Source organism: Aptenodytes patagonicus, chromosome 2 (genome assembly GCF_965638725.1).
Source record: "Aptenodytes patagonicus chromosome 2, bAptPat1.pri.cur, whole genome shotgun sequence".
Taxonomy (NCBI): Eukaryota; Metazoa; Chordata; class Aves; order Sphenisciformes; family Spheniscidae; genus Aptenodytes; species Aptenodytes patagonicus.
In genome coordinates this window covers 63,327,425-63,355,289 of record NC_134950.1, presented here as the reverse complement: position 1 = coordinate 63,355,289, position 27,865 = coordinate 63,327,425, and the positions used below count along the sequence as shown (strand labels likewise).

Here is a 27,865-nt window from a genome sequence, read left to right as displayed (position 1 = left end):
ATGGACCACGCAGCTCTCCTTATTGTTGTTCTCCAGCTTTGTGGAAGTAAGATTGCTTTCTTATTCCTAGCTAACATCCTTCCTTTTTTTTTTGCATCATGACAGATATGACCACAATTCACAAGTGTGTTACTGTGTGGTTCAGACAAATTTTAACTGTTCAATGATATTCATAAGTTAGAAGTAATAATAATGTCTAGGGTTTGGTTTTCTTTTTTAGTGAACTTTTTCTTCAGTGTTTTGCTTGGCGTGCTGCCAAAGTTGTTTCTGAGTTTTTCTATAATTTCAATTTTCAATTATGTTAATTCTGAAGCTGAATTTCTGTGTGTACTTTAGCCAAAGTGGAAGGAAAGTTTGTGGATTCAACTGTAAAACTTACTGAGAAGGTGAAACTGGAATGCATATATCCAAAGAAAGCCGTGATAATCCAGACATCCTGGATGAAACTTAATGTAACTCATAAAGAAAATATAGCTGTCTTGCATCCAATCTATGGCATACATATTGAAGACAAATACAATGGAAGAATTTATTTTGAAAATGCTTCCAGGGAAGATAAGTCCTTATCCTTCATCAAGAGCACTTTGGAGGATGTCGGTCTTTACTTCTGCTCCATTGTAACTTACCCAGATGGAATTTGGGAAAAGGTAATAGAAATTATTCAGACAGGTAAGTAAATCTCTCATTGTTTTTTAAATTTCTGATATATGCAAAACAGAAATCCCTGCCAATTTAAGGAGTGTCTGGCATTGTAATTTTTCTTTGCAATTATATAGCATGCAGAAATGGAGTAATTTGGGGAAAAGAACTAGCACGACAGAAAAGAATTATATTACTTTGACAAAAGGTCATTTTAAGAGAAGCGGGAAGATAGGAGGGGAACTGGAGGAGACAGACAGATGGCACAACAGCAGTGTGTTACATGGCAGACTTCAGGTACTAACGGTTATTGCAACAGTGGTATTTCCATTGGGCCAAGGTTCTCATAGCATTTCAAGAAACTATAGGATCTCTTCAGAGGATGAAATTGCAACTACCCACAAAATTACATGGATGAACCATGTCTCCTGGCATCTCAGGTCCTTATGACAGCTCAGCCATTGCTTCTCCAAGATTAATCTTGGTATATTCTTTTAAATGATACTGTGGGATTCAGTATTCTCAGTATGCAGGATTTCTCTCTTGGTTTGAGCACGTTAAAACACAAACCTAAACCAGCAGCAAATCCCCCATTTTTCAAATATATTAATTTAATCCTACTACAGAGGGAGATAATAATGTTGAATAGATATTAATCCTTTTCCATTTAAAGAATCAAGGTTTCTGGGAACAGGAACAATCAATCCTGTTCAGCTCCCGATAGATGTGTATAAACATGATCTTTATGTACACTGACCTGAAGAGAATGAAGTGTATCACCAGTGAAGATAAAATATTACTACTTCAATCTGCACTGTAAATTAAATATGTTATTATAACCTGAGTTTAGAGAAGGTATTTATTTATGTAGTAGTTATAGTAAAACTGTTATCAGTCAGGCTTTATCTTACTTTCCTAACACCTTCATCAGTACTAAATATTTTAAACTCCCTGATGACATCTTCCTTTAATTAAATCGACAGTAAACTTCAAATTCAATTCCATGCAACCTGTATTTTAACTTGCTGCTGACACTAGATTTATAATTTTTCTTCTTTGTCTTCCAACCTGTAAAATTAGGACACTGATGTTCATCTTTAAAGTCTTTTTATTCTGCACCAGGGAAAAAGCTTTGAGAAAGCTGAGTGTTAGTCTTACAATGTCACTGGACCTGGATCTTGTTCTACAGGATTAATACACACAAAGAGTTGAGGTCCTGGAAAATGAAATGGTTTTTAAGGAATCTGATATTCTGTGGTATAAAGAAATCTGGCCAACATATTAGAAAGATCATTTTATAGGTAATTAAAACTTTTTTTCAATTACATTGTTTTCTTTGGTTGGGATTTATGCCTTATTGATTCCCAATAGACATTACTTTTCTAAAAGCATTAATTTACCTACACTACCCCAGACAAATAAACAACTCACTGCAAAATCCATTTCTTCTGTTTATAACAGTTAATCAAGAAACATTTAATAGTTTGTTTTTTTTTTTTTAAGGAATTGCATGGTGTCTAATGCTTTGCAATTTGTGATTTTAATTTTAAAGATTATTTGGCTAAGCTAATGTTGTATCTGCCTTTAAATGGATGCAACTTTGTGGACACATAATATTCAACATGAAACTGAAACTTGCTCTGGTAAATTGGCACAGATGAAGTTAAGTTGATATTATTAAGGTTTTTGTGTCAAAGCCTGGTTTATAATTTCATTTGTGCTACCAGGGTATTGAAAATTGTCAGGATTTATCTATACTGACCTGTTACTGTGGGACACAGAGACATTCCTGCACCAAGTATGCCGTTGAGGAATCTGCAGTGCATACCTCAATGAAAGCTGGCAACAGAATATAGAATATATGATTGGCTTTCAGAATTTCCATTGAATGGAAATAATGGAAATAAATGGAAATAATGCCATATGACATTATACTCATGAGGGAGATTCTTAACTAGATTAAAGTATAAGGTGAAATGTTCTTCACATGGCAATCATATCTGCTGGCAGTTACATAAATTTGGATAAAGTATCTTGGATTAACTTTTGCTGGCTTGCAAGACAATGAGTGTTTCTGCTCTCAAACTGTTCAAAGTTGCTCTAGTGCTTCATTCCTGGTAATCAACAGAGGTCATGCGTCTGATTCTGCTTTGCCACGTGCTTTGTATAATTTTTTAAAACTATGAATACAAAGTGAGTAAAACTGGTATGATTCTGATTTGTCAACATTTTTCATTTGCATAGTTTGAAGCCTCAAGTGCTGATGCTTAAGGAGTAAATATTTCAAGTAGTGTCTAATGGTTACAGTAGTGTCACTAGATCCAGCAACTCAAGTCTTAACAAGACCCTGACACTACAAGATCAAGCAGTTAAAAAAGTTTTGGGACCATGACTTGATTTTTTAAACAAAAACAAAGAAAGAGGAAAAAAAAAAGTCAAGTATTTAAAAAGCATTAAGCACGTTTCTTTTTATTAGTATTTTGACAACATCCCTATTTCTTTCCCTTTAGAGTAAAGGTGTCTTTATAAATAAAAAGTCCACTGTGGTTACACTCTTTCATATGTGACTAAAGATGCTACTGAGTGAATAAAGGTCACTACAGAATTGCAGTGTATGAGGTGGCAAAATAATACCGAGAAACTCTATTTAGGACTCTGCTCCTGGCTTAGTCTCTGGTTGCAGAACGGCAGTTCACCCCACCACGGTCTGGGTGGGGTGACCACAATTCTTTTTCAGTCAGGGACAAAAGTAAAAAAAACCAAAGCAAAAAACCAAAAAAGGTTAATCTTGGATAAGCAATGGCTGAGCTGTCATAAGGACCTCAGATCCCAGGAGACAGAGAAGGTTATAGCTCTCATTACAGAGGTCTTTTCTTGGTGTGCTATCCTCATTGCATCACTGGCAGATGGAAGATAAAACATTACTTTTATCAAATTTTTGATGTAATTATTGTAGTAATTGTTTGGAGTTTTTTATTAGATGTGGTCTCAGCTTAGTCCTGGGACTGTATCAGGATCTATAACAAAATGTTAGGACATATTTTGTTCTTTTTGCCTTAAATTTTGGCTAAAATTTCCTATGACATCTATGAAATAGGTGAGAAAGAACTCTTGCAGACTGCACAATGTTATCAATGTTTTCTTTATTGTCAGTTACTGAAACCTGCTGACAGAAAAGCAGTAATACTCGGGATATTATACTGGAAACATTACATGTTATGTAGTTACAGGACATTCTTACAAGTGGATGCAGGCTGAAATTCTGTACCATAACTGCGAAGAACTTGAGAGTATGTTCTGCCATGCCTACACATGAATATGTTGGCAAAGTATAGTCTCGTGATCCCACAGGAAGGTATTTGCCAGCTGGGTGAATCTGTACTTCTTTTTTCCTGTACTGTGAACATATATCCAACAGTTTTCAGAACTGAATTCAAGGGATTCTTGACTCTATGGAGCATTATAATGAGGATATATCATCAGGAAATGTTAAGACAAGATCAGTAGACAAATATTTGGTTCAAAATGTGATTTCCATTAATATCTGTACATCAAGATCTTAAGACTTCTACAAATCTGAAGTGTATTTCGGTCTTGTTCCCAACATGGCACAATAAATTAGTGATAATTTACATTTAAAATGTCTTCCAGGTCCAATACTTTGTTGAACTTAATGGGTTTAATTTTAGGCTTCCTATATAGACACTACGTAAAACCTTTTTCCTATTGCACTCATATCTGTGATGATATATGACGCACCATTACTACTTGGTTTTAGCTTTATATTGTCATTGCCCATAATGATAATCTTGCCCTTTTCTGTCTTGCCTTTATGAAAGTACGAGGCATTTCTTTGTCAGTTGCAGTTCAGTGCAATACTTTCCACATTACCAGACCACTGTATTGATGCCTCCTACACAACAACAAACTATCTTCTGATTCATTCTGCCTTGAGAAGTACTGATAAGTACCTCTGGCTTCATGTGCTTCACACACCCTCCCAAACCATTTGGCCTTATTAATAGTTCTCTAGGTTGCATTGCATCAAAATGTAGCAATTAATGTACAATTTATGTAACAAATGTAGCTGAATTAAGGATTTTTTAAGTTTCCATAGAAATGTATAATTAGAATATTGATTCTTTTAAATTTAACAGAATCAGAGATGATTGAGTGTAGGCAAAAACTGTCTTAGAGGCAAAGTAAATCAGCTTGTGAAGAGCTTTGTGATGCAGAACTCAATCAGCTAAGGTTGGATCAGCAATCTTGAAATACATGATGGACAAATATATAATGCAAATTTAACTTAAAATATAGAATATAATAAACAACATTAGAGGGATCACAAACTGATATTGTTCTACTCCTATACACTATGCCTTTGCTATACATCTAGATAGAAAGTCAGAAGTCTTCAGCAGTGAAAAATTATGCAATATTGTCATGGTTTAACCTCACTCAGCAACTGAGCACCACACAGCCGCTCACTCACTCCCCCCCCTCAGTGGGATGGGGGAGAGAATTGGAAGAGTAAAAGTGAGAAAACTCATGGGTTGAGATAAAAACAGTTTAATAATTGAAATAAAATAAAATCATCATAATAATAATAATAGTAATAAGAATATACAAAGCAAGCAAATGCACAATGCAATTGCTCACCACCTGCCGACCGATGCCCAGCCAGTCCCCCAGCAGCGGCCCCCCCCGGCCAGCTTTCCCCAGTTTATGCACTGAGCATGATGTCACATGGTATGGGATGTCCCTTTGGCCAGTTTGGGTCAGCTGTCCTGGCTGTGCCCCCTCCCAGCTTCTTGTGCACCTCCAGCCTTCTCAGTCAGTAGAGCATGGGGAGCTGAAAAGTCCTTGACTGGTGTAAGCACTACTTAGCAACAACTAAAACATCGGTGCGTTATCAACTTTGTTCTGGCCCTAAATCCAAAACACAGCACTGTACCAGCTACTAGGAAGGAAATTAACTCTATCCCTGCCGAAACCAGGACAGATATATAAACTCTTTAAATGAAAACTGGATTTTATGGCAGGGCAGTGTTGTATGTTTATTTTCATAAAGAGTGAATGTAGTTAAAATTACCTGGAATATTTTTGTCCTGTGTTTGTTTATTTGCCTTTCAAAACTGTTGAATTCTAACATGAATTTCTGTATATTATGTTTATTTTCTCAGGAGTTTTATTTCAGTTAGGTGTTAAAATAGTACTAGTTTGTCCTAAAAATTCCCATGCCATGCTCTGAATAGAATGGGAAATATCCTTTTGATGTTTGTAATGGCTTTTACATCCCTAATGTGAATTATGCAGAGTTGCATAATTGGTTGTTTGTTGTTACCCACCCCCCACCCCCCCCGTTATATGATTGGAAATTCTTTTTTTTAATTTTTTTATTTTTTTTTTTAATTCATGAGTAAATTTCTGTTTCTGTCAATCAGTAACAATGGACCATTTGCTCAGGAGATATGTTTTGCTAGCAACTCTGAATAAGAATGGAAGTTCATTAATAGAGTATTTAAATGCCAGATGTACCATGAAGTACTCCCATATTTTAAATATGCTATTTTAAATAAATGTTATCACCTCTTCTGTGGTAGCAGAGACAGAGCTTTTCTATTCTTAGCTAGTGTGATGATATCCATGCCATTCAGCACTTACTTCTATATTAATGTCCTTCTGCCTGCCAAAAGCAGCACGTTGCATAGATTTTTTTCAAGTCCCTATTCACCTGAAATAGCTTGCTTTCTCTTTATCTCTGTCTCAATTTAGAATGTGATTCATAGGTCTACAGTGAAAAATTATCAGCCCTTTAAAGCACATGGAAGCAAGAACTAATCCTGAGGGATCTTCATTCTTTGGCTCTTAGACTCTGAGCTCTCCAGAGCAAGAACTATCTCTGTATCTTACACAGTGTCAACCACATTGTCAGCACCTAATTAGAAAGCAAGAGGATGGAGGCAAGTGAAGCTGCCTTTTTCATACCTCTGCTGTGATTATTGACCTGTTAAATGCTGCTTTTCTTACTTTTTATCTTCTGTCATGAACTAAGGATTGGATGTCCCTTCAGTATAAAAGGCTAGGGGAAAAAAAACAAACCAGCCCTGTTGGGAGTAGAGCAGATATCTCCTCTTCCTTTCTGAAGGAAAAGCTTAGATCAAAAGGAATTATAGAATTGTGGAAAACTCAGGCTGGAAGAAACATTCCAAACTGAATTCATCCATCTCTGAGTTCTGAGGCAGGATAAGCATATCTGTATCATCCCTGACTGATTCCCATGTTGGAAATGCATGCATAATACTCTTATGTAGTCATTCTAGCGCTTAACCAACCTTACAAGGAGATTTTTTTCCCATTATATCTAACCTAGATACCTCTTGTTTAATACTGAGTTTTTTCACTGTACTCCTTCCTTTGAAAAAAGAGGAAGGCTTTCATGTTGCCAGCCTTCAGTCATCCCTCTGTACTTAACAAACACAGTTCTTTTAAGTTTTCTTCTTTGCTCATGATTTTAAATTTCATCATTCTTGTTCTCATCAGAATTTTCTCCAGTTTGTATATAACCTTATTAAAATAAGATACGTAGAATGAAACACCATGTTCTATCTAAAGTCTTACCATTGCTAAATGAAGCAGAATAATGCCTTCTTTGTCTTGTATATGACTCTCTGTTGACATACCTGAGAAAATTTGTCTTTTGGAAACAGACAATGTGATAACATTTTTGGTTTTATTTGGCTAGCGATCAGAGCATCCAGATCCTTTTATTCAGCACTTGGAATTTTTAAACTTTTTTTTCCCCTCTTTTCTTCTTTTTACTCCTTACCATTTTGAATGTTCAGTTAGTTTCTAAGAATAATGATGCTGTTATGTACTCTTGGTTACTGTGTTTGCATCAGAATATGCTATGTTAAGGAAAAAATTGTACCATTCAGTACCCATGAGGACTGCTGTGTTTTTACCAAAATAAGACAAAATTAAAAGGGTTGTTTTGTATGTTCCCTATGAGCATTGTTTTGATGAACATGCATTGCATGTCAGCTGGATACTATAGCTATTAACTGACTTGCTGTTGTGTGATAATTTGGGGATGACCATCACTTCTCATCTGTTTATCTGCTGACCCGGGCTGCTGTCTGGGGAGGTTTGCTGCTTGCCAGGGTAGACTAGGATGCTGCAGAGAGACTGCCAAGGCTTGCCTACTCCTCAAACTCCTAACCCCTGCTGCTTTTCCACACGTACACCAAAGGTGAGTCCAGGAGAGACCTGGAGTACATCAGGCATGACTGCATGGTGCTGGAGGTGGCGGTCAAGGACATGGGCAGCTTAGGTGGTGTCTCATAAGGTGCTGAAGAAGGGAAAAGCCCTGGGAAGAAAGGGAGGATTCTGTTGGTCAAGACCCAGTTTCACGGCTGGTGTCAACAACAGAGTGTTACCTTTTATCATCATGGACCCGTTTTGATGATTAAGGACTGCTAGGAAGAGAAAGTATCCACCTGAGCACGTAGGGAAAAAGTGTCCTTGCCAGCAGGCTGGTGAGGGGACCTTTAACAGGAAAATGACATGACAACCCACAAATGAGTGAGGAAGTGGACTGGGCCGACAAGCAAATGGTGTGGGATTATATGGACTGGAAACACCTTGAAAACTACAACTCAGGGCACAAGGGTGACCATTCCAAGTATGTCCACACAAATAAGGAAATGCTGAGGGGACACATTGTGGGGAAGCTCTCATACCTTTTCTGGGAAATCAACATGACTGGATGACCATATGAAGTGTCTGTACAATAGTGAACATAACATGGGCAACAAACAAGGGATTAGAGCTCTGTGTGCAGTTGTTGCTAAGTAGTGCTTACACTAGTCAAGGACTTTTCAGCTTCTCATGCCCTGCCAGTGAGAAACTGGGAGGGGGCACAGCCAGGACAGCTGACCCAAACTGGCCAGAGGGATATTCCATACCATATGACGTCATGCTCAGCATATAAACTGGGGGGAGTTAGCTGGGGGAGGGGTGACCGCTGCTTGGGAACTGGCTGGGCATCATTTGGCAGGTGGTGAGCAATTACACTGTGCATCACTTATTTTGTATATTCTTTTATCATTATTATTATTACTATTATTATTATGTTCCCTTCCTTTTCTGTCCTATTAAACTGTCTTTCTCTCAACCCACAATTTTTTTTTTTCCGACTCTCTCCCCCATCCCATTGGGGGGTGGAGGGCAGTGAGCGAACGGCTGTGTGGTGTTTAGCTGCTTGCCGGGTTAAACCACAACATAGGGCTATGATCTCATTGGGATCACAGAGGCATGGTGGGATGGCTCACATGACCGGAGTGCTGCAATGGCTGGATACAGGCTCTTTAGGAAGGACAGGCTGGGACAGTGGGGAAGGAGAGTTGCCCTTTATGTGAGAGAGCAGCTGGGGTGCGAGAAGTTCTACCTAGGGATGGATGATGAGCCAGCTGAGAGCTCATGGGTCAGGATTAGCAGGCAGATCAACATAGGTGATGTTATGGTGGGTGTCTGCTACTGACTGCCTGATCAGGCCTGATATAGATGAGGCCTCCATCAGACAACTGGAAGAAGCTTCACATTCTGTGGTTCTCTCCAGGAGAGTTCAACCACCTAGTATATGTAGAGGAGCAACACAGCAGGGCACAATCAATCTGGTAGGTTTCTGGAGTGCATTGATGATAACTTCCTCACTCAGGTGATTAAGTAGCTGAAGAGAGGAGGCACTCTGCTCAACCTCAGACTTACAGAGAAGGAAGAACCTGCTGGGGTTGTGAAGATCAGGGGCAACCTTGGCTGCATAGTAGAGTTCATGATCCCAAGAGAAAGGGATAAAAGTAAAAAAGCAGGATCACAACCCGGGGCTTCAGAAAAGCAGTCTTTGGCCCATTCAGAGATCTGCTTGGAAGAATCCCAAGAGTGATGGAGAAAAGTTTTTAAAGGAAAACCTCCTCCAATGATCCATCCAAACAAACAGGAAATCAAGCAAAAATGCCAGAAGGCCTGCATGGATGAACAAGAAGCTTCTGACTAAAGTCAAACATAAAAAGAAAGCATAGACACGATGGAAGAAGGGGCAGTTGAATCTAGTGGGTTAAAAAAAATTTTAGGGGGCAAGTATTCCCCTACCTCTATAAGCCAAAAATAGTTCATCTTCTCAGCTACTATTCCCTAATTCTATGCCACTGCAGCCACCACTGGGAAATTCAACTTGACTAAAGTATAGTATTTTCTTTAGTATCAACCATAACTGCTGTGACACCCAGCAGTTAAAGCCAGATCCAAGGGTTGTATAACTTTGTTTTTTGTTTCTCAAAGTGTAAATGTAATGGATGAAATTTTGAGATAATGGAATTTGGAAATCATTACAGGATGCAACTGCAGGGGAAAATGGAAAGTGCAAAGTGACAGCTTTAAAATATTCAGAATTAAGGAGATAGTATTAATTTATCTAGGACAGACTGAATAATATTTTATTTGGGGAAATATATGTCAGGTTATGGAATGAACAGAGGTAGGCGAAAAGCAGAGGCTAAAAGGAATTCAGATTCAGATAGTTAAACTTCCCAATACTCTAAAGGAAATCACTAAGAGGTGATTAATATTTTATGTTCTGAAATTGTACCATCTGCAGAACTCTTTCTGCTGCTTATATTTCTAATGATGAACCTTTCTTTCAGCTGGCCTGTCAGACAGGAATATAATTTATAACTTAATCAGGACAAAAAGAAATGGAAAGGAAACATTCGGTAAAAAATACTGATGATATATTGATTTCTTCCCTTTTCTTACCTGGTACCAAGCTGCATAACAAACTTATTATGAAATAAACTGTATCTTTTCTTCTTCTCCAATATATTTTTAGTCCATAAAATGTTACGTTAAAAGTAATAACGAGGATCTGAGATGCAGGGCAGCAATTCCGCACAGTGCATACTCATGCTGCACTCCTGGGCATTATAACGCTTCTGGGGCTGGGCAGCATGGGTGTGTACCTTGTCCATCACCTTGGCACCCTTGGCTTTCCCTCCTCAGAAACATTGGTTCAATAGTTGTCCTTAGGAGCCAGTTTGATTTTTCACACCCTTTCCCTTCCCCTCTCCCCTGCCTTTTTTCTTCTGTGTGGCTTAAAGCATGATATCCTCTGCTCTGCCTGAAGTCTGACCCTCAGGAGCCTCGTGGAAGATATGAGCAGGTAGGCACAAATGCACACACACGCACATGCACGCGTGCTGTGACATGCAGTTTCTCAGTACAGCATTTCTCTTCATCCACTGTGAGACAATATGGATCATTAACGATAAGTGAAGGCTGAGCACAGTATCCTGTGTCACTCCTTCTGTCTGCTCATTGAACTCCTGTTGCTGGTACATTCCCTTCGTCCTGAACTGATGAAATTCCTGAAGAGGATGAAAATTTGAAATTCTGACCTCTTACATCTTCAAGACTCTCCTGCGGGTGAATCCTGGCATAGTACGTTATATGCTTTTATCAGATGACTTCTTCCCCAACAATGAAATTCTCCCTGCTGGAAGTTCATGAATGTTTATACCTGAAGAGAGGATGATTTTCTCACTCTTATTAGCATTGTACTCTTTCTCTCTCCCTCTCTTTGGTTTCTCCCTTTCCTCGCACTCTAGGTAACTAAGGTTCAGCTTAAAAGAGTAAAATAACAACAAAGAGTAATGGAATATATGTAAACAAACTGGAATTGGCAGGTGAATTACAATTGCATGCTAAGTGTTTATAACATCATGCAGAATTAATAATTGGTACAGAAAGATTCACCAAATTGTCACCATATGATTTAATATATATTTAAATGGGTGTTTTAAGGGCATAGGAGTATAAATACTTTCATTTTAACTTTTATGATCCAAATAGTTGCTATTAGAAAAATACATCCTTTTCAAACACTGCACTACTGCTGGTTTCTGAGTCTGATTGTAGAACTGGTGTCAGTAGCTCATTAGAAATTAAGATCTTTACTATTTAATAGCTATGCATCCATGTTTCCTTGTCTCATCCAAAAAAGGGCAAAAACATTTTTTTAGAAATTCAACAAAATTGTGTGGTATGTGCTAATACAGTTGGAAAACATTAGTTTGGGAGATAAATATAGTTCCACATTTAGCCTGTTCAGGAAGGGTGAAGGGGTCACTCCTGAAGTATTTTCTCATCTGAAAGTTGATTTTCTTGGTGAAAAGAAGAGCCCCAAAGAAAGTCCCTCTTCATAAAATTTTAAGCCTCCTTTTCATCTGCAATTTATTTTATCACTTATTATAAGCAGAGGAAGATTGTGTTTGTATGCAGAGCTTCAGCAAACCAAGTGGAAACCTGTCTCTGCTGTAGAGCTAAGTCATCTTTGCAGTTTTGAAAAAATCTGCTCAGGTCATTAGTTATTTCTGATGGAGAGCATTACTTCCGAAGGGTAGCTACTTTGAAGGTAGCTCTGCTACCATCAGTCTGAGGTTGTTCTGGCCTTGTGGTACCTGGGAGCACACGGAAGATATCTGTGTGCTGGGATGGCTGAGCGTGGGGTGTGACTCCCCGCTTTTGTTACTCAGCAGTGTGTGCGCTTGCCTGCAGCAGCTGATGTAACTCTCTTTGTGTAAAGCCGGCTCTGGTAGTACTTAACCTCTGCTAAGCTTTAAGCCTAAACAGAGATGCAGAAACATGCTTTTTCTGCATCACTTTATTTTACTGTGCTGAATTTTGCCTTTCTGAAGTTGCAGAACTGATGCTGAAGTATGAATATTTTTTCCTTTGTATATGGTTTTAAACCAGGAGGGATGCATGAGACTTATGTGTAGTCCAGAGTGAAACTCTGGAACCTTGTGTAAAATTATAAATCTGAGACTGGTGAAACTTGCAGTGAACAGTAATTAAAACATCATAGATATGGACTTTAAAAATTAATAAACTAGCTGAAAACAAGTACAGGTATCTAAGCAACTTTCCTTTGAAGGAACAAAACCAGCTAATCCTATCGGAGACCAAAAGAACAAAAAGAATAATCAAAGTGGGTAGGACAGGAACCAAAAAGTAGGAAGTCTGAAAATCTCTACCTAAAGAATGGGGACCAAACATTTACGTAACATTCATTTTGACTTTTAATTGCTTGTAGCGGGGGGGGGGGGGGGGAGGGGGGGGGGAGGGGGAAAAAAAAGATTACACCATTATTTTATTTTCCCTCCAAAAGGAATTTCTTAACTTCATCAATTTCCCTGCTGCAGAATTTCGGTTTAGTTGCTTGATCCTATAAATCCTGGGAAGCTGGTTTACATTCTATATACCTCTATATTTCTGAGATTTACTTTCAAGAAAAATATGGAAATATTATGTTTTTAAAAATATGAAAGCTTACATTTTTTCTCCTTTAAAAGCCTAATAGCCCTAAAGCAGATAGATGGAAATATGTATAACTGCAAAATATGATGAGATAACATTCTGCCAAAAGAGATGCAGGGAGGATATCAAACACAGAGGACTTCTTTACTAAAGAGAGGCAAGTGCACCTACCATGAGTGCTGTCACCTCCTCCTACCTTCTGTCCAGGAGGAGAGACAGCGTGGCCATGGCAGGGGGCAGAGCAAGCAGCAGTGGCCAGAATGAGCAGCGGGCAGGGGAAGTCTATTTTTATCAGATGCAATGATACGTTTTTTTAGCATTTCTGAAATGTTCACACGTGGTGTGTCACCTTGGGTTGTGTGTGTGCGGGGGTGAAGGTGTGTGGGTATGCCTTTTTTCCCATCAAAGTATTTCTCAGAATGGGAGGTTCTCATCCCACGCATACCAGGCTGAGAGCAAAGAAACTGTGTTCAGAAAGGTGTTAAATAAAGAAAGTGGTTGAACAGAGGCGAGGGAGAATGAAAGAACTATGCTCATGCTGGTGTCAAAATAAAATGGGAAGGTTCCTTAAAACAAAAGCCTGGAACACTTTAGTGTACTTGGAAGATTTAATTAGAACTACGTAGGCCAGATTCTCCACTGCTTGTGCCTTATATAACCATTTAAGTTGTGTAAGGTATCATGCGGTAAGAAGGAGAGCGATTTACATCCTTCATCAAGAGTGAAAATGCCCGAATGTTCCTGCATACTGTCAAGTAAAATACACATGTAATGCAAAAAAAAAAAAAAAGTGTCATGATGTCTGTGTTTGAAAATGGTTATGATAGAATGTACAGCGGCCGAGAATCTTAAAACTGTTTCTTTTTTGATTTGGCTGTTTGTACATAGTTCTCACTATTAACATATTATTTATTATTTGTATACCAGCAAATTATACAAATATATCAAGATTTGCACCTGGAAATTCTTCACTGAAGTTGCAAGGCAACCTTAGCTTTCTAATGTACTTGTTGTAGTATACTATAGTATGTTGTAGCATTATATATTATTGGGAAACTGTGATATATTGTTTGGCAAACATAACATACAAAGTTAACTAATAAGTTTTAAGGTAGAAGGCATTTTCATGATTTTGATGGAAAACGTTTTATCTTCTTGTTTACAGTTCACCATATGTATAATGTATATTTTTCTAGCAAATGGACAGCAGGGCAGCAGGAAGAAGCCTGTTTTTATACAGTTCTGGTTTGGGTCAGGTGGGAATCTCCTGGAAGGTGGGAGGTATCACCATCATCATCCACATAATTTCCCTATAGGCATGTTTAGAATGGAGAAACACCTGGAGTTCAGGGTAACATTGGGATGGAATGAACAGGGCAGCAAGGACGGACCCAGGAGCAGACGGGAAGACTTCAAGGCTCCTAAGGAGAACGTGGGTAGCAGTAGGTCTTGCTTATAGCAGAAGAAGACAGCAAAGACTGCACAGTGAAGAATACAAGACTTCTCAGGGAAGAACGTGTGATTTGTTGTAAAGCAGGCAGTTTCTGGAAGTTAGTGGTCTGGAAAGCGGGACAGGAGGAAAGGATCTGGCCTGTAAGAATATGATGGGCAAGAGAGAGAATTGGTTTCAATTACCTTTTCATTTACCCCTCTTCCCTAGCAGATCTGAATCTGAATCTGCAGATCTAAAGCTGCTAGATATAAAAAAACCCAAACCTTTTCTAGTGTAGTGACTTTTGAGGGACTGCACTACAAGGAACATCTTTTGCAAGTGTAGAGTTCCATCATAGTAGTCTGATTTGAATAATACTTAGATTTCCATGAGTAAATTCTTGCTGGAACTAGCATGATATCTTAAATGATTATCCAGCCTTGGCAGTTGTCTTCACTAATAGAAAATTAGCTGTCTTTGGCAAGCTGTCCAAGGAGTTAATTAGCTTCACTGTGTTGTACCTTCTGTTTAGTTTAGTGAATTTATATCTCTTCTGTCCTTGTCTATCATTAACTTTCTGTGTCCTTGATTGCAGTCTACATGGATCTTCAAGTTCTTCATTAATTTTTTTTAGGTAAACTCATTAGACATAGTTCCTTTTGTCTTTCAGCATTTCAATGTTTTAATCATACATCTGGTCTCCAAAGGCAGAGGGAATGTAATTTTTCTGTGCTGTGTTCCATTGATAAAAAAATTACAGGCTAGACTTTTTCATTCACCGTTTCACAGAGACTGCACAAGTCTCAGAAGTCACATATTTCCACAATGAAGTTTCCATCCCGCCAACATGAATGGAATCACTTATTCCTAGATTTAGGGTAGTATACCTGCCCACATGAAATCCTATTACTCTTTGCCCCTAGCTTAGGAGGCGAGGTAAGCCACCCTGTATTGATGATTTCTCCAGTACCTATGATTTTGACAACCCTGGCACTACCAGCATCCAAAGCAATACAGTTTACCAGCATTTTTCCCTCTAGATTTTTGATAAAAATGTTATATCAAGGAGGATCTAAATCTAGCTCAGTCCTACAGTGTATTCTGTTCCACTCAGAGTGTTGCTGCAACCACCCCATCCCATGAATCTGGCTACAGCTTCATTTTGAAACTCTTTTTTTTAAAACAGATTTTGATGCATTTAATGACTGTCGTTTTTCCTATGCAATTTAAATTTTCTGTCTTTGCTTCCAGTTGTTACAATACATAGAGGTAAACACATTAAAAATATATACTAGTCACATTTTTTTGACATAAAGACATCTAATAAAAAAAGAAACTCATTGAACAGCTTGAAAGATCAGTCCTTTTACAGTGTAGGAAAAGCAGTCTGATCACTAATCTTTTTCAATACTAAAGTCTTCAAAAAGATGACAGTGCTAATCCTAACTTAGGAATATATCCATTACAAAACTGACTTTAGAAACCAAATGGCTATTGAATGCTCTGAATATCAGAAACATTGACAATCTTTCCAGTGAAGACTTAAAATTTTTTTCTTGATTTGTAAACAGTGAATTCTATTACTAAAACCAACAACTCAGAGCAGAGGGATTTCAGTCAAAATTATTTAAAATATAATGTTCCTATGGTTTATATGTGGTGGAAGGCTTGAATTTGTCTAGAAGACTCATTTCATACCACAGCCTGACTATCACACAAGTTTTTCCCAAGTAGAGTATACAAATAGTTAAGAAATTTTTTATTTAAGTGGTGAGGTTTGGGAATGGGACAATTGCAGTTCATAGGCTGGAATGTCTTGCAACATAATTTACTAATGCACATCCTGAGGGTCACATCAAACCATTTTCTTTTTATAATTAGTGTGAAAGCAGAACAAGACTATCACAAATTTAATTAGACTGGCCCCATAATTTATGCTGTTGAATATTTGCTGAAACAGTTGATAAAACATTCATGTACTCAAAATGTATAGAAGTAGCCTTCTTGCCATGTCATTGCAGCCTCGCAGTTCCATAAAGACTGTTTTGTCTAAATGTGCACAAAAATATAGATAGGTATAAATGATATTTTTCAATATTTCAAATTATTTGAGTATCTTTCTGCTGTAGGTCAATTTCATTAATATTTGCCATACAGGAATTGTTGATACTAAACTTCCCCTGAATGAAATATAAGCTTTTTTTTTTTGTTTTTTTCTGTTTTTCAACAGATGCTTTTGAAGTATTTGAGAAACAAGATAATCCCGTGTTTACCAAGCCAGGAGGAAATGTCGCTTTTACTTGCCCTTATAAAATTGGAGATTCAGTGCAGCAAGTGATGTGGGAAAGGATTAAAGCAGATCAGGTAGATACCGTTGTTCTGTGCAACTTGTCAGGAAAGCAAAGCTTTGGTTCAGATTTCAAAGAGCGTACACTGGTGGATTGCTCTGATCAGGCAAACTCCATGATCGTCATTCAAAACTTTACTGCCTCTGACTTTGCAACGTACCGCTGTGTAGCTACTGGAAGAAACAAAACCTATGTGATGAGTTTTACTGTGGCTGGTAAGTAAAGGAGGAAGTGGTAAATATTTTCACAGTAGGACCTTCTGAGGTATTAACACTTTTACCCATATAAAATAACTCTTCAATAACAAGTGAGGATTTATTTAAATACTACATTCCAATCAGCAGCGTGTAAAAGATAGCAAAGTTAACAGTTAATCTTGTTTCACAGAAAGAAGCTGGTTTTAAGCTTGTCTGATCTCATATATTACTTTAGACCTGTTTGTGAGAAACTGGTTTGATGTTAGGAAGGAGACGCTTTGGAAGAGGAGAGGCTGCCTGAGTTTGCAGGGAGAGGTGGGCATTCTCCCAAAGAAGCCACGAGGGGAATTCCCCATTAGCTCAGTGCACCGCAGGGTCCCAGGGGAGAGAACTATCCTCCAATGAAGGAAAAGAGCACATTCTCATTTGAAAATGTAAAAATTTGTAAAATGGCCTCTACTTTATTCATATAAGGAGTTTCTTTAGGGGGAGCTGAGAAGCTCTTTAGGTTTTGCTGTGACTGTGGTCACAGTTTGATTATAATGGGAGCTTAGGTCTCCATACGTAGACACTTAAAACAAGATTTCTCAAACTGTGAGCTCAATCCCAGCTTGACTTCTATTTTCGGTTATGACTGAAAAAACCTCAGTTTTGGTTCTTCTCTATAGCATGCATTTTGAAGATGTGGTTCTTGTACCACCCCAGTCCTTCATCTCCTGTTGCAGCATTCAGTCCAGCTCTCTGGTATCTTTTGAGGGTACTGCTTTTGTTCCTGGTAATAAATATGTGTTAGTTGACCTCTCTTTGGCAGTGCTAAGAGCTGTGGCATGGGGTATGAAACTTCAGAATATGCGTGATCTGTGATATTGTTATTGAGAAGTGGAGAATGTGCTTGGGAAAAAAATGCTGACCTGCTTTACTCTGAATACTTGACCATAAAAGACCATGAAATTGAGCAGAATGTGATGAAAAGAAAAGGGGTATCAGGAGAAAAATTCCTCTCACCTCTGACAATTTTAAACATTTAAATTTCAAACTGTTGAATATATTCATATAATCAAGCATATCCAAATTGTAGAGCAATAAAAATCTTTTTTGTTTACTCCAAGTGCAGTGCTTCTCATAACAAAATGGAAGCATGAGACTGGTACACTGTATCACAATACAGTAACTTTAAGAATTGTCAGTCTTCCCTGCACAAACTATTTCTTCTCCAGAAAAAGTTTTGTTTCCATGCTTCTTATGCTCTTGAAACAAACCCTATTTATCATTTTTTGTTCTAACAATGCCATCATAGTTATGCCTGTTTATTGGAGAAAAAAAGGTCTGAAACCATTGAAGAAGCTGAAGTACAATATGAGTCACCCCATTGTCTCCCTTTTAAGCCCTCACTCCATATTATGAAGTGCATTTTGTTGAATTTTCATTAATTCCAAAGGAAGCAAAGTGTCAAGGATTTCCAATTATTTCTCTTTAACATCTGCAACTGTTTCATAACATGCAATTAATATTTCCAGTGAGATATGGAGAAACACTAAGGGGAAAGGAGTGACAGGCCAGGCGTCAGCTCCCACCGCACCCTGTGGTATAGCCAGTGAAGTCTCTCACAAACTCACGAGTGACTTACTCTGCTTGATGCAACAGCTTTGGCTTGAATAAACCAAGTGGTGACAGAAACTCGCTATGCTATTTTCTGTGTATGTTCTATCAGTTCAGTTGCTTCATTTTCTTTAGCTTAGCATTACAGCTAAGCTACACTCTAGCTTGGATTTTCTACCAAACTCTTCCAATGTTTTTAGTCTGTTGGTGTGATTCTGCATGTGTACTGCAAAACTTCTCACCTTACCCAGTTCCAGAGATGTTTTGACATACTGAGTCTAGGAGCTGGAAGAATAGCTGCACTGTAAACAGTAATAAGGAAAACTCTGTTTATGTTGAGAGAGAGTAAAAGGAAAGATAAGAAACTTTTTTTTCCTTTTTCTTTTTCTTTTTTTTTTTTTTTTTCTGAGAAGCTATCGTTGAGAAGATGCCAAGAATTTTTAAAGAGGAGGAATCTTGGGTGAAAAGAGGTAGAAATAAGAGCACAGGTTTATTTGCAGAACTGATAATAGTTCCAAACCCGCTGATTCAAAGACGTGGTACAGTAGAAAGAAGCACTTGCTTCTTGTCTAAAGGTGAATGTATTTTTGCAAGGAGAAACAGCCTGGAATTCCTATGAAGAGAAAAGGGAGAGAAGGGGGAACAAGTATTCAAGTGTTGGGAAAGCCTGTGATGTTCTTGCAGTTCTCTCAGTAGAAGTTGGCACGCTGCATTTAACATTTTCGAACGTCAGTGAAAATAAAACCATGAGATCCATTCAATATCATTAAGTTTGCCTATTCTATCCCACTAAATATTGTGATTGTTGTTTTTCAGTAACAGGAATTTCCACCTGAAATGGGTCTTCCGCAAATCTTTTTTGACTTCAAAACCTGGAACACATAAAGCAACATGTGTATGTAAAGTAGTGCAGCTTTTGTTGGACAGCACTTACAGAAACAGGAGGCTGACTATTACATAATTATGTAATGTGTTCAAGAGACTTTGGGTTAATTTCTGATGTGTTTTTCACTATATTTTTCCTTTTAAAAATTCTATTAATATGGAGATTGGTCATGTCACCAGATTCCACATCTAAACCCATTTTTGATTTTTAGTTACCTTGCTTTTTCCTTTGATTAGATTTCATTTTTTTAGCATGTTTTTGAAGGAAAGAAGCAGACTTAAAATCCACACATTATTTTGGTAGATGATTGGGAAAGAAGGGGACATGTCATATGAAAGAACAGAAAAATTAGAAGGGTTGAAAAATAAATGCTTATTCCATCTTGAAGACCTAGCCATTTTTAGAAAGATTTAATAAGTTTTTCTCTTGTTTTAGCAGAAAGTGGGATAGCAAGCTCTCTTAGACAAAGGAAAATAGAAACATTTTGTGTTGCTGTGTGTTCCCACTAGATCTGAAAAACTGGTTGGTGGTTGTATTCAAATGTACGTTTAGGGGTCAGAATTACGTTATGGTTTGTACTAGCCCTTTCATTAGCTTTGTTGCCCTCCTCTGGACACATTCAAGTACCTTAATATCCTTCTTAAATTGTTGGGCCCAGAACTGCACACAGTACTCAAGGTGAGGCTGCACCAACACCTCTTTTGACCGGCTGGTTATGCTGTGCTTGATGCACCCCAGGGTGCGGTTTGCCCTCTCGGCTGCCAGGGCACACTGCTGACTCCTATTGAGCCTGCTGTTGACCAGCACCCCCGGATCCCTTTCTGCAGGGCTGCTCTCCAGCCACTCCTCTCCCAAATTATACTTGTGCCCGGCGTTACTCTGTCCTAGGTGCAGAATCCAGCATTTGTTCCCTTCATCCACTAGGCAGGTGACCTTATTGTAGAAGGATATCAAATTAGTTTGACAGGACTTTCTTTTTGTGAATCCTTGTTGACTGTGCTTTTAAATTGTCCTTTAAATGTCTTTCAGTAGCACCCAGTATGATCTTCATAGCACCCAGATGAAAAGCAGGGGACTACTCATCTAGTCATTGAGGGTTATCATACAGCGCTTCTGAGCTGCGAGGAGACAGCAGTACTGCTGTGCCATAGAAAAAAGACAGAAGATAAGGCTGCAGTCGTGGGTGAGGAGAATCAGGGTAGGAGTGAAATTAGCTTCCCTTCTTCCTTCATGAATTCATCCAGTATGAGCATAAAATATCAGTACGTCTGTGGGTCTCTACTCAACAAACCACCTTTTTCTGGTGCATTCGTGCTGGATTTCTGCCTTTCAGTTGTTGGCAAAACTATTTCAGTGATGTCTAGTTAGCATACCATATGCGCCAGTCCAGCAAGGCATGTGACAAGCTACATGAAGATCTTTACAGTGCAGTTCAAATCTCTTGTTAGAACAAATAACTGTCTGGCCCATCAGTGCTTCCTTCTCAAAACCAAAGTCAGTGCACTGAAGGTGAAAAACCTTCACACAAAAAAATTTCACAATCTTGCAGAGAAAATGCCAATGCTACGAAGATGGGAGAGAGAGGGACTCATTGCTTAATGCTTAACAGAAATTGTACTGATGCTGAAAATACACTTAATAGCCTCCTGACAGCATATCACCTTTGATAAGAACACAAGAACTAAAGAGTCACATGACAAGCCTCTGACATGTTTTTGCAAAATCTTGAATGTTATGTTAAAGTCGGTAATTACAAAAGGTTTTGTATTGTTAAAGAAAACAAATGCCTCAGGAAAGCTTTGCTCACTTCAAATGAGAAAAGGCAAAAGGGCTTTGAGTTGTTGTTTCTTCTAAAAAAAAAAAAAAACCTAATGATTTTTCTCATCCAAATTTAACTGACAGCTGATAATCTCAGCTCTCAAACTCATTAACTCAGAGATTATTATCTTGACCTGATAAAATTGAAGGTGAAATCTCAGGAAAAGAAAAATGAGGTCTGGAGTGATTAGACTACAGGGTGGGGATGCTGCTGAAGTCTGGAACTCTATACAGATTTACCCATCCTTGATGCTAATTAAATGCATGATTTTTAACAGAGTAGTTAAAATCTTAAAATTTCTTTGTTGCTTACAGGATGGTTTCTCCCTATTTCAGTAAGTACTCACTGGCACAGATAATGATTTTCTGTGGCAGGTAGCTAAACACTTGTAAAAAAAGACATTATAATTTTTCCTGAAGTTGGACATAGCTATATGCACCATCCTGTCATTTTAAGTACACAGCAGTTGAAAACATGCTGGAAGTAGAGTGATTTCATATGTGATCATAATACAAAGGACATCAATTTTTGTTATCAGGCAGCCTTCTCTATTGTGTCACGTACCTTCAGCAGTACAAACTTCTGCGAGAATTTTTTCTTTTTTCTTTCCAGTAGAATAACATTAGAATTCAAGGATAAGGCTCTTCTGTGATCAGTATTTTTTGTTATCCTTTCCAATGACCATGTTAATACTAAAGAGGTGTACCTGAGTAAGTCTCAGCTGGTATTCAGGATGGCCAGATAAGAAGCTGTGAACCTTTTTGATCCAGGAGAGAAAAGCCATCTGGTGATGGCTCAGTGTTGTTAGTGATGCTGATTGTTTTCCTTTGTTTATGAACTGAGCATGTTACTTTCTTGTCTACCCAGAATGAAAGCTCTTTGGGGCAGCTGTGGTTTCATCTTTAGATACTGTCTTCCTCTGTACAGTGAGAAGAACATTAAGGAAGGACTAAACTAAAAACAGTTTTTTAGTCCCTGTTCACCAATGAATTGCTAGTCTGTATCTGAAATACAAGAAATAAGTTTGTGGCCAAGAAGTTGGTAAGATCGTCTGGCTAAGATGTGTCCTGATAGCTGATACTGTGTCCTGGTAGCTGATGCTGCTAGCCACAAATACACTATGTACAGAAGTGTTTATTACATACTATTTGTGTTTGCTTGCTTTTTGTGCTATTAGTCTCAAGTCTGCAGAGTGCTAGTGCAGAGATGCAACAGAGAAGCAGGAAGCAGGGCACTGTGGTGCGCTACAAAAAATTGACTTGAAGTTCTGTGGTTTAACACACTTTTTTTTTTTAAATGCTACCACTAACCAAGTTCATAATTGTGACAAGAGAAAAATTCTCAAGTGTTTTAAATGCATGATAACTGTACTGAGGATTTGTGTTGTGGACTTCCTGTGTGACTTTGAGTATATCACTTCTTTTTTCTCCGTCTTTTTTAACCTAAAAAATGAGAATAATATAACATCACCTCTCCACAAGCTTGAGCACCATAAGAATATATTGACTTATACCTTGAAGCCATTGTCTGGCCTGTCTCTACCTTTTAGTTATTGCGTGTTGTTCCTTAGCTTCATTTGAAGATTTGACTCCATAGTGAAGAAGTCTACGCATTTTAAGCAAAGCTACTATAAATGTTACTTTTCCTGCCTTGGTTGCAATTCTCATATGAACCATTTTTGTTTAGGTTAGAAAAAATAGGGTAGGTTTCCTGATGTCCATCATCAAGGCATGTACAGTACTGGGTTATAAAAAAAAAAAAAATCACAATGAGAGAAATTTTTGCGGAAATATTTTTGTTAAAAAGTGAACAGATTTCCTTTTGAATTAGAGCAGAAAATAACTGATACAACTTTGCAGTACTGTATAGAAAACATCTTGGGCACTGCAATGATCTTCCTGGTAGTCTGAAAAATGTCTTGTTGCCCATGGAAGTATTGCATGATTGTTAGGTATCTCTTATGGGACAACCTTTACAATGCCAAGAACATTCACTTAAGTAGTCTGAGTGCTTTTATTATCCATATATCAAGTCACTTATGTATGCCGTTGGACTGTTTTCTCACTTGGGGAGGGAGGGAGATAGGAAAGGATTATACAAGGCATCACTGTGCTGTGTTCACTCACCTTTGGTCATCCCAGTCACAACTTTTGTAAGAGCTAGTTCAGCATAACAAATGCATTTCAGAAATGAGGAAATGGTTGTGAGGTCTGAATATTGAGCATGAGCTGTCATGGAATAATGTCTCTACATAATTGTTGATTTTCAACTTAGTTTGTCATAACAAGTTCATGCTGGTTTATACAAAATACTAATCACATTTATTACAATTGTATTTTAGCAACTTGGGATCCCAAATGGTTTATTATCTACATAGCTGGAGGAATTTCTGCTGTGGTCTTACTGTTAATTTTCCTACTGATCTTTTGCATCACCACTGCTTATCGCAAAAAGTGAGTAACATACCAATTTGTTTGATACACTGAGGTGGGTAAGTATGAAGGCGTTGACAGTTCATCCTACTATCTCCTTCAGAACCAATTAAAAAAAAAGGTAGATGTGAAAATTTAATTTTCTTGCCATAATTTTAAACTTGAAAAAACTAATCAGTTCTACAGCCAATGAAAAAAGTGATTTTTTTTTTTTTTCCTTTTTTCACATTAAAAAACCAAATGGCTTACTCAAGTTCCTTCGTCAGCTAAATGCTTACAGTGGTATTAGCTGAAACTTCATGTCAAGGGTGATTTGTCAGGAATAACAGAAGCCTAGGCATAGGCTGTTCCTATCTTGTGCATAGAGGAGGATAGGTAACATCTTGAGGTTGTCCAAATCTTCTACCATTTTTTGTCTTTTGATTTTATGTTCCAAATTTCATCACAGCTGGATCCAGATTAATAGTTTAAACCATTATCTAAGTTTGCTGTATTCCTTGCCAAATATACGCCTATGGCCTGATTCAGAATCTCTGCTTCCAATAAAAAGAAATAGTGAGCAGAAAAAATATTTCTTCCCCTACTACAACACATGAAGCTGCTGGAACTTGCTGGCAATATATTATTGTATTTGCCCCTGAATCAGAAGGCCTTTTTATCTGTGTCTGGGCCTTTATGAAACACTGCTAATCTCATGCATGTTACAGTTTGCAAGTCAGAGGAAACGCTACTTGCACTTATTGGTTTCAGTGGGAAAGTAAGCAATACCAGCATTATCTCTCATATGCTGGAATTAGATATTTTGGACTATACTATGATGCAGCGTGCAGTTCCCTCCATTGTGTTTCTGACTGAATATGTGTCACCAGAAACAAGAGGAAGAGGATCACAGAGGCCTTATCAAAAGCTTTGTACTCTACTCAGACCCAGGTAAGATCAGCTGGAGTTTACTTGTATTTTGTATTGCACATTTCTTTTAACATCTTTCTCTCCTGTATCTGATCTTTATACCCTTGAATATTATAGTCTAATCTTAAACTATACAGACAGGAAAAATTGAATATTTTAAAGTATGATCATCACTATTCATCTTTTTTGATTAATATTTTTTAATATTTTACAGCTACATTTAGAGACCCAACTGTGTTCCATATCATTAACAAATTAGCTCTTTTGGTTTGCTAGTTTTTATATTATTTGTGTATTGTTCATACCTTTTTTCCTCAAGTTGCTACTTGTAAAGCTAGGGAAAAAAATTGTATCTTGTGATACCCTTTGTCTTTATCTATTTGTTCTAGTTCAGCTTCGCTATAATTTGTTGGGACAGCTCTTTCAGTGCTTCTCCTTTCTTTTTGTATTGCAACAATCAACGTTTTGGAGCCCTGAGTCTTTTTCTCCCCCTTAATAATCCTATTCAAGGCTTGAAGTGTAGAAGTGGAAAGATAGGAGCCAACTTCACTGCTTCTGCCTTGTCTTTTCATACCCTAAGTTGGGGTATGAAGTGATGTGGTACTTAGGGAAATGACCCCATTCTCACAGTGTATGTGAGACTCTGGCTTTCCACCTATTTCCTCTCAGATTGCACTTCTGTATGATCCAACAGTGAGCTCCACTGTAGATATGTCCTTATAAAGCCCTTTGACCTCCTGTCATTTCCATTTCTCTCATTCTGACTCCGGTCACTATTTGTACCAGAATGAAGTTTTTCCTAGGGTGACCATAGGCTAGGGACTAGCCATTTGCTTCAGAAACCATCTTTCCTCCCATACCAGTTAACCAAAGTACCATCACATTAAGTTGTCTTAATGACGTGACTAATTCTTAGCATGGTCAATACCTTTAGAGTAATTCATGTTTTAAGATTGACATAGGAGACTACTTCAGTACCTGAAGTGTGCATGTGAGGGGAAGGGGGCATTCCACTGACGCTTTAGCAGGCGCCTTATATGGGACAACAGGGAAATATATTCAAAGTGCAACCTCTTTTTTCATATGACTTGAACCTGAAATGTATTCGTAGAAAACAAGAAGATGGAAAATATTTTGATTGATGGTTGAGTATTTCCCAATAATAAATCAGCATATGAGGAAAATTTGATGGTTTTCTCCTTTTTCGAAGTTGTAGCTGTTTTGAGAAAAGTCCTTCAACTTTTTCTTTTCTTTTTTTTTTTTTTAATGTTCTTCTAGCCTGCTAACAGTTATGGAAGATTCAGTTTTCATGGCACACAGAACACAGAAAGAAGAGGAGAAGAATCATTACTCGAGCAGACAGAGGAGATTTACATCAACTGCAAAAATGTCTCACACAAACCTCATTAGATTTCTTCTTAAGAATGAAGTAACCAAAGCACAGGCCTTATATTTGCAGCTTAAACTTCATTTTCTTTGCGCCGGTGAGACGTGGAAGGTCAAACTGTCTGTGCTGAACACTGCCTGGGCTGCTTTGGCTGGAGAGCCAGCCTGGGCCAGGTTACACCAGGTGTGTTTGTGTTGTATTGCAGCCTGCAGCATTAACATATCCTTTGATTCATATGTAGAATTAAAGATTATTTGTACTTCTGCAATTTAAACTTTTTTACCCGGTAGGTGCACTCTTAAGTAAGAATTTTAGAACAGCTCTGATACGCAGAATGGAGCTGCATATGTTTACATAAAGTTTGGTCTGAGAAATCTATGTGTTTGAGAAGGCTATGTGAGAGGGTGAGAAAGAAAATGTGCTCGATGTTGTCTATGCCCATGACTTTTGCATCTCAAATTGAGAGCGGAATAATGAATATCCATGATTTTTCACACAGGAGGTGTTATTTTGCTGCTGGGCAAACAGTACTATTCAGCTGACAAAAGCAAATATATCAGGGATCCTTGAACTTAGGTTTAAAAGTATGAACAGAAGCTTGCTATCTGACAGCTGTGTGGTTTTACAGGCTTCTTGCCATCACCACAGTTATTTCAGCACTTTCTATTTGGGGATGGAATAGAAGTGTAGCCCCTGGTCTCCTCCCTCCCTCCTTCCTCCCCACCTCTCCCCCCATGCCCAAGAGAAAACAAAACATGAAGACTCTGTCACTGTCAGGTTATATTTAATAATAATTTATTATAAGGTTTAGTTGCACAAAAAATAAATGAGAACATGGAAGATAAATGAATAAATGATGCAAAGCAGAAAAAAGCGTGATTGAGGACATTTACAAAACAATACACATACATATGTAGTTGTATGTGTGCATATATGTATATATTCTGCTGAAACCTACAGAAGAAACCACACAGAAATTGAACAAACAGACAAAAAAAAAAAATCCTTAAACAAACAGAACTAGAAGGCAGACCTGAGAATTAGGATCTACACATCTTTTGGTCTTTTACAAATCTGCTTTATTACTGAGGATGAAATCCCAGTAGATGAAGGTGTTACTATGATGGTTGATAATCATATATGTCTGCATACTACAAACCATGTGCCTGGCCCACCTATGCTTGATTCCCCTTTTCTCTTGAAGCGTTAGTAAAAGTGTTGCTGAATATGTTGTGGGGTTTTTTTTGAAAGGCGTTGGGGGGGAGGTATCGTGAATCTGCCTACAGGTCAGTTACTGGTTCCACTTGGCTGGCTAGGAAGGAGCATCAACAGCCTGACAGTAAAAAGCACATTTTGCGTGGCCTTCTCCAATGGAAAGCTTTCTTCACGTGCACAGGAAAATAGAAGTCTAGGTTCTTCTGAGAATAATGTGGACACAAGGCTCCTCTGAACTATTTGAGCAATAGCATCCTGTGGTTATCCTACACTTCAGCTAAAAATCTAAAAACCTAAACCAAACTGTCCTTCAACCTAGCACTGAAGTCTTAAATTGTTTACAATGTCATATACCATTAGAAAACACGTCATTTTGGTTTTGTGTACTCCTGAACAAGGACACATACACATTGCAAGGGATATGGTTTTATATTTCACTTACTGAAGGTTTTCAGATATATAAATGCTTGCATGTGAAGTTGATGAGGATACACAGAACTGTACTATAAATAAGTTGGTTTATTTCCTGAGTTATCAAATGTCGTAGCAGATAATTCTAAGTTGTGCACAGCATTACAAATAAAACCCTGTAGCATTGGGTTGTTTCTCTGACGATCCCATTTATATTAA

General features: G+C 38.0%; 1 protein-coding gene across 1 annotated transcript; it reads left to right on the top strand.

The window, feature by feature from the left end:
• CD226 (CD226 molecule) lies at nt 1–27,632 on the top strand. The gene is made up of 6 exons (XM_076330060.1): nt 1–46; nt 337–669; nt 16,674–17,006; nt 23,634–23,745; nt 24,594–24,654; nt 25,912–27,632. Exons 1-6 carry the CDS (start codon nt 1–3, stop codon nt 26,041–26,043), a joined length of 1,017 nt encoding a protein of 338 aa, XP_076186175.1. The 3' UTR covers nt 26,044–27,632.
• Nucleotides 27,633–27,865: the final 233 nt, after the last annotated feature.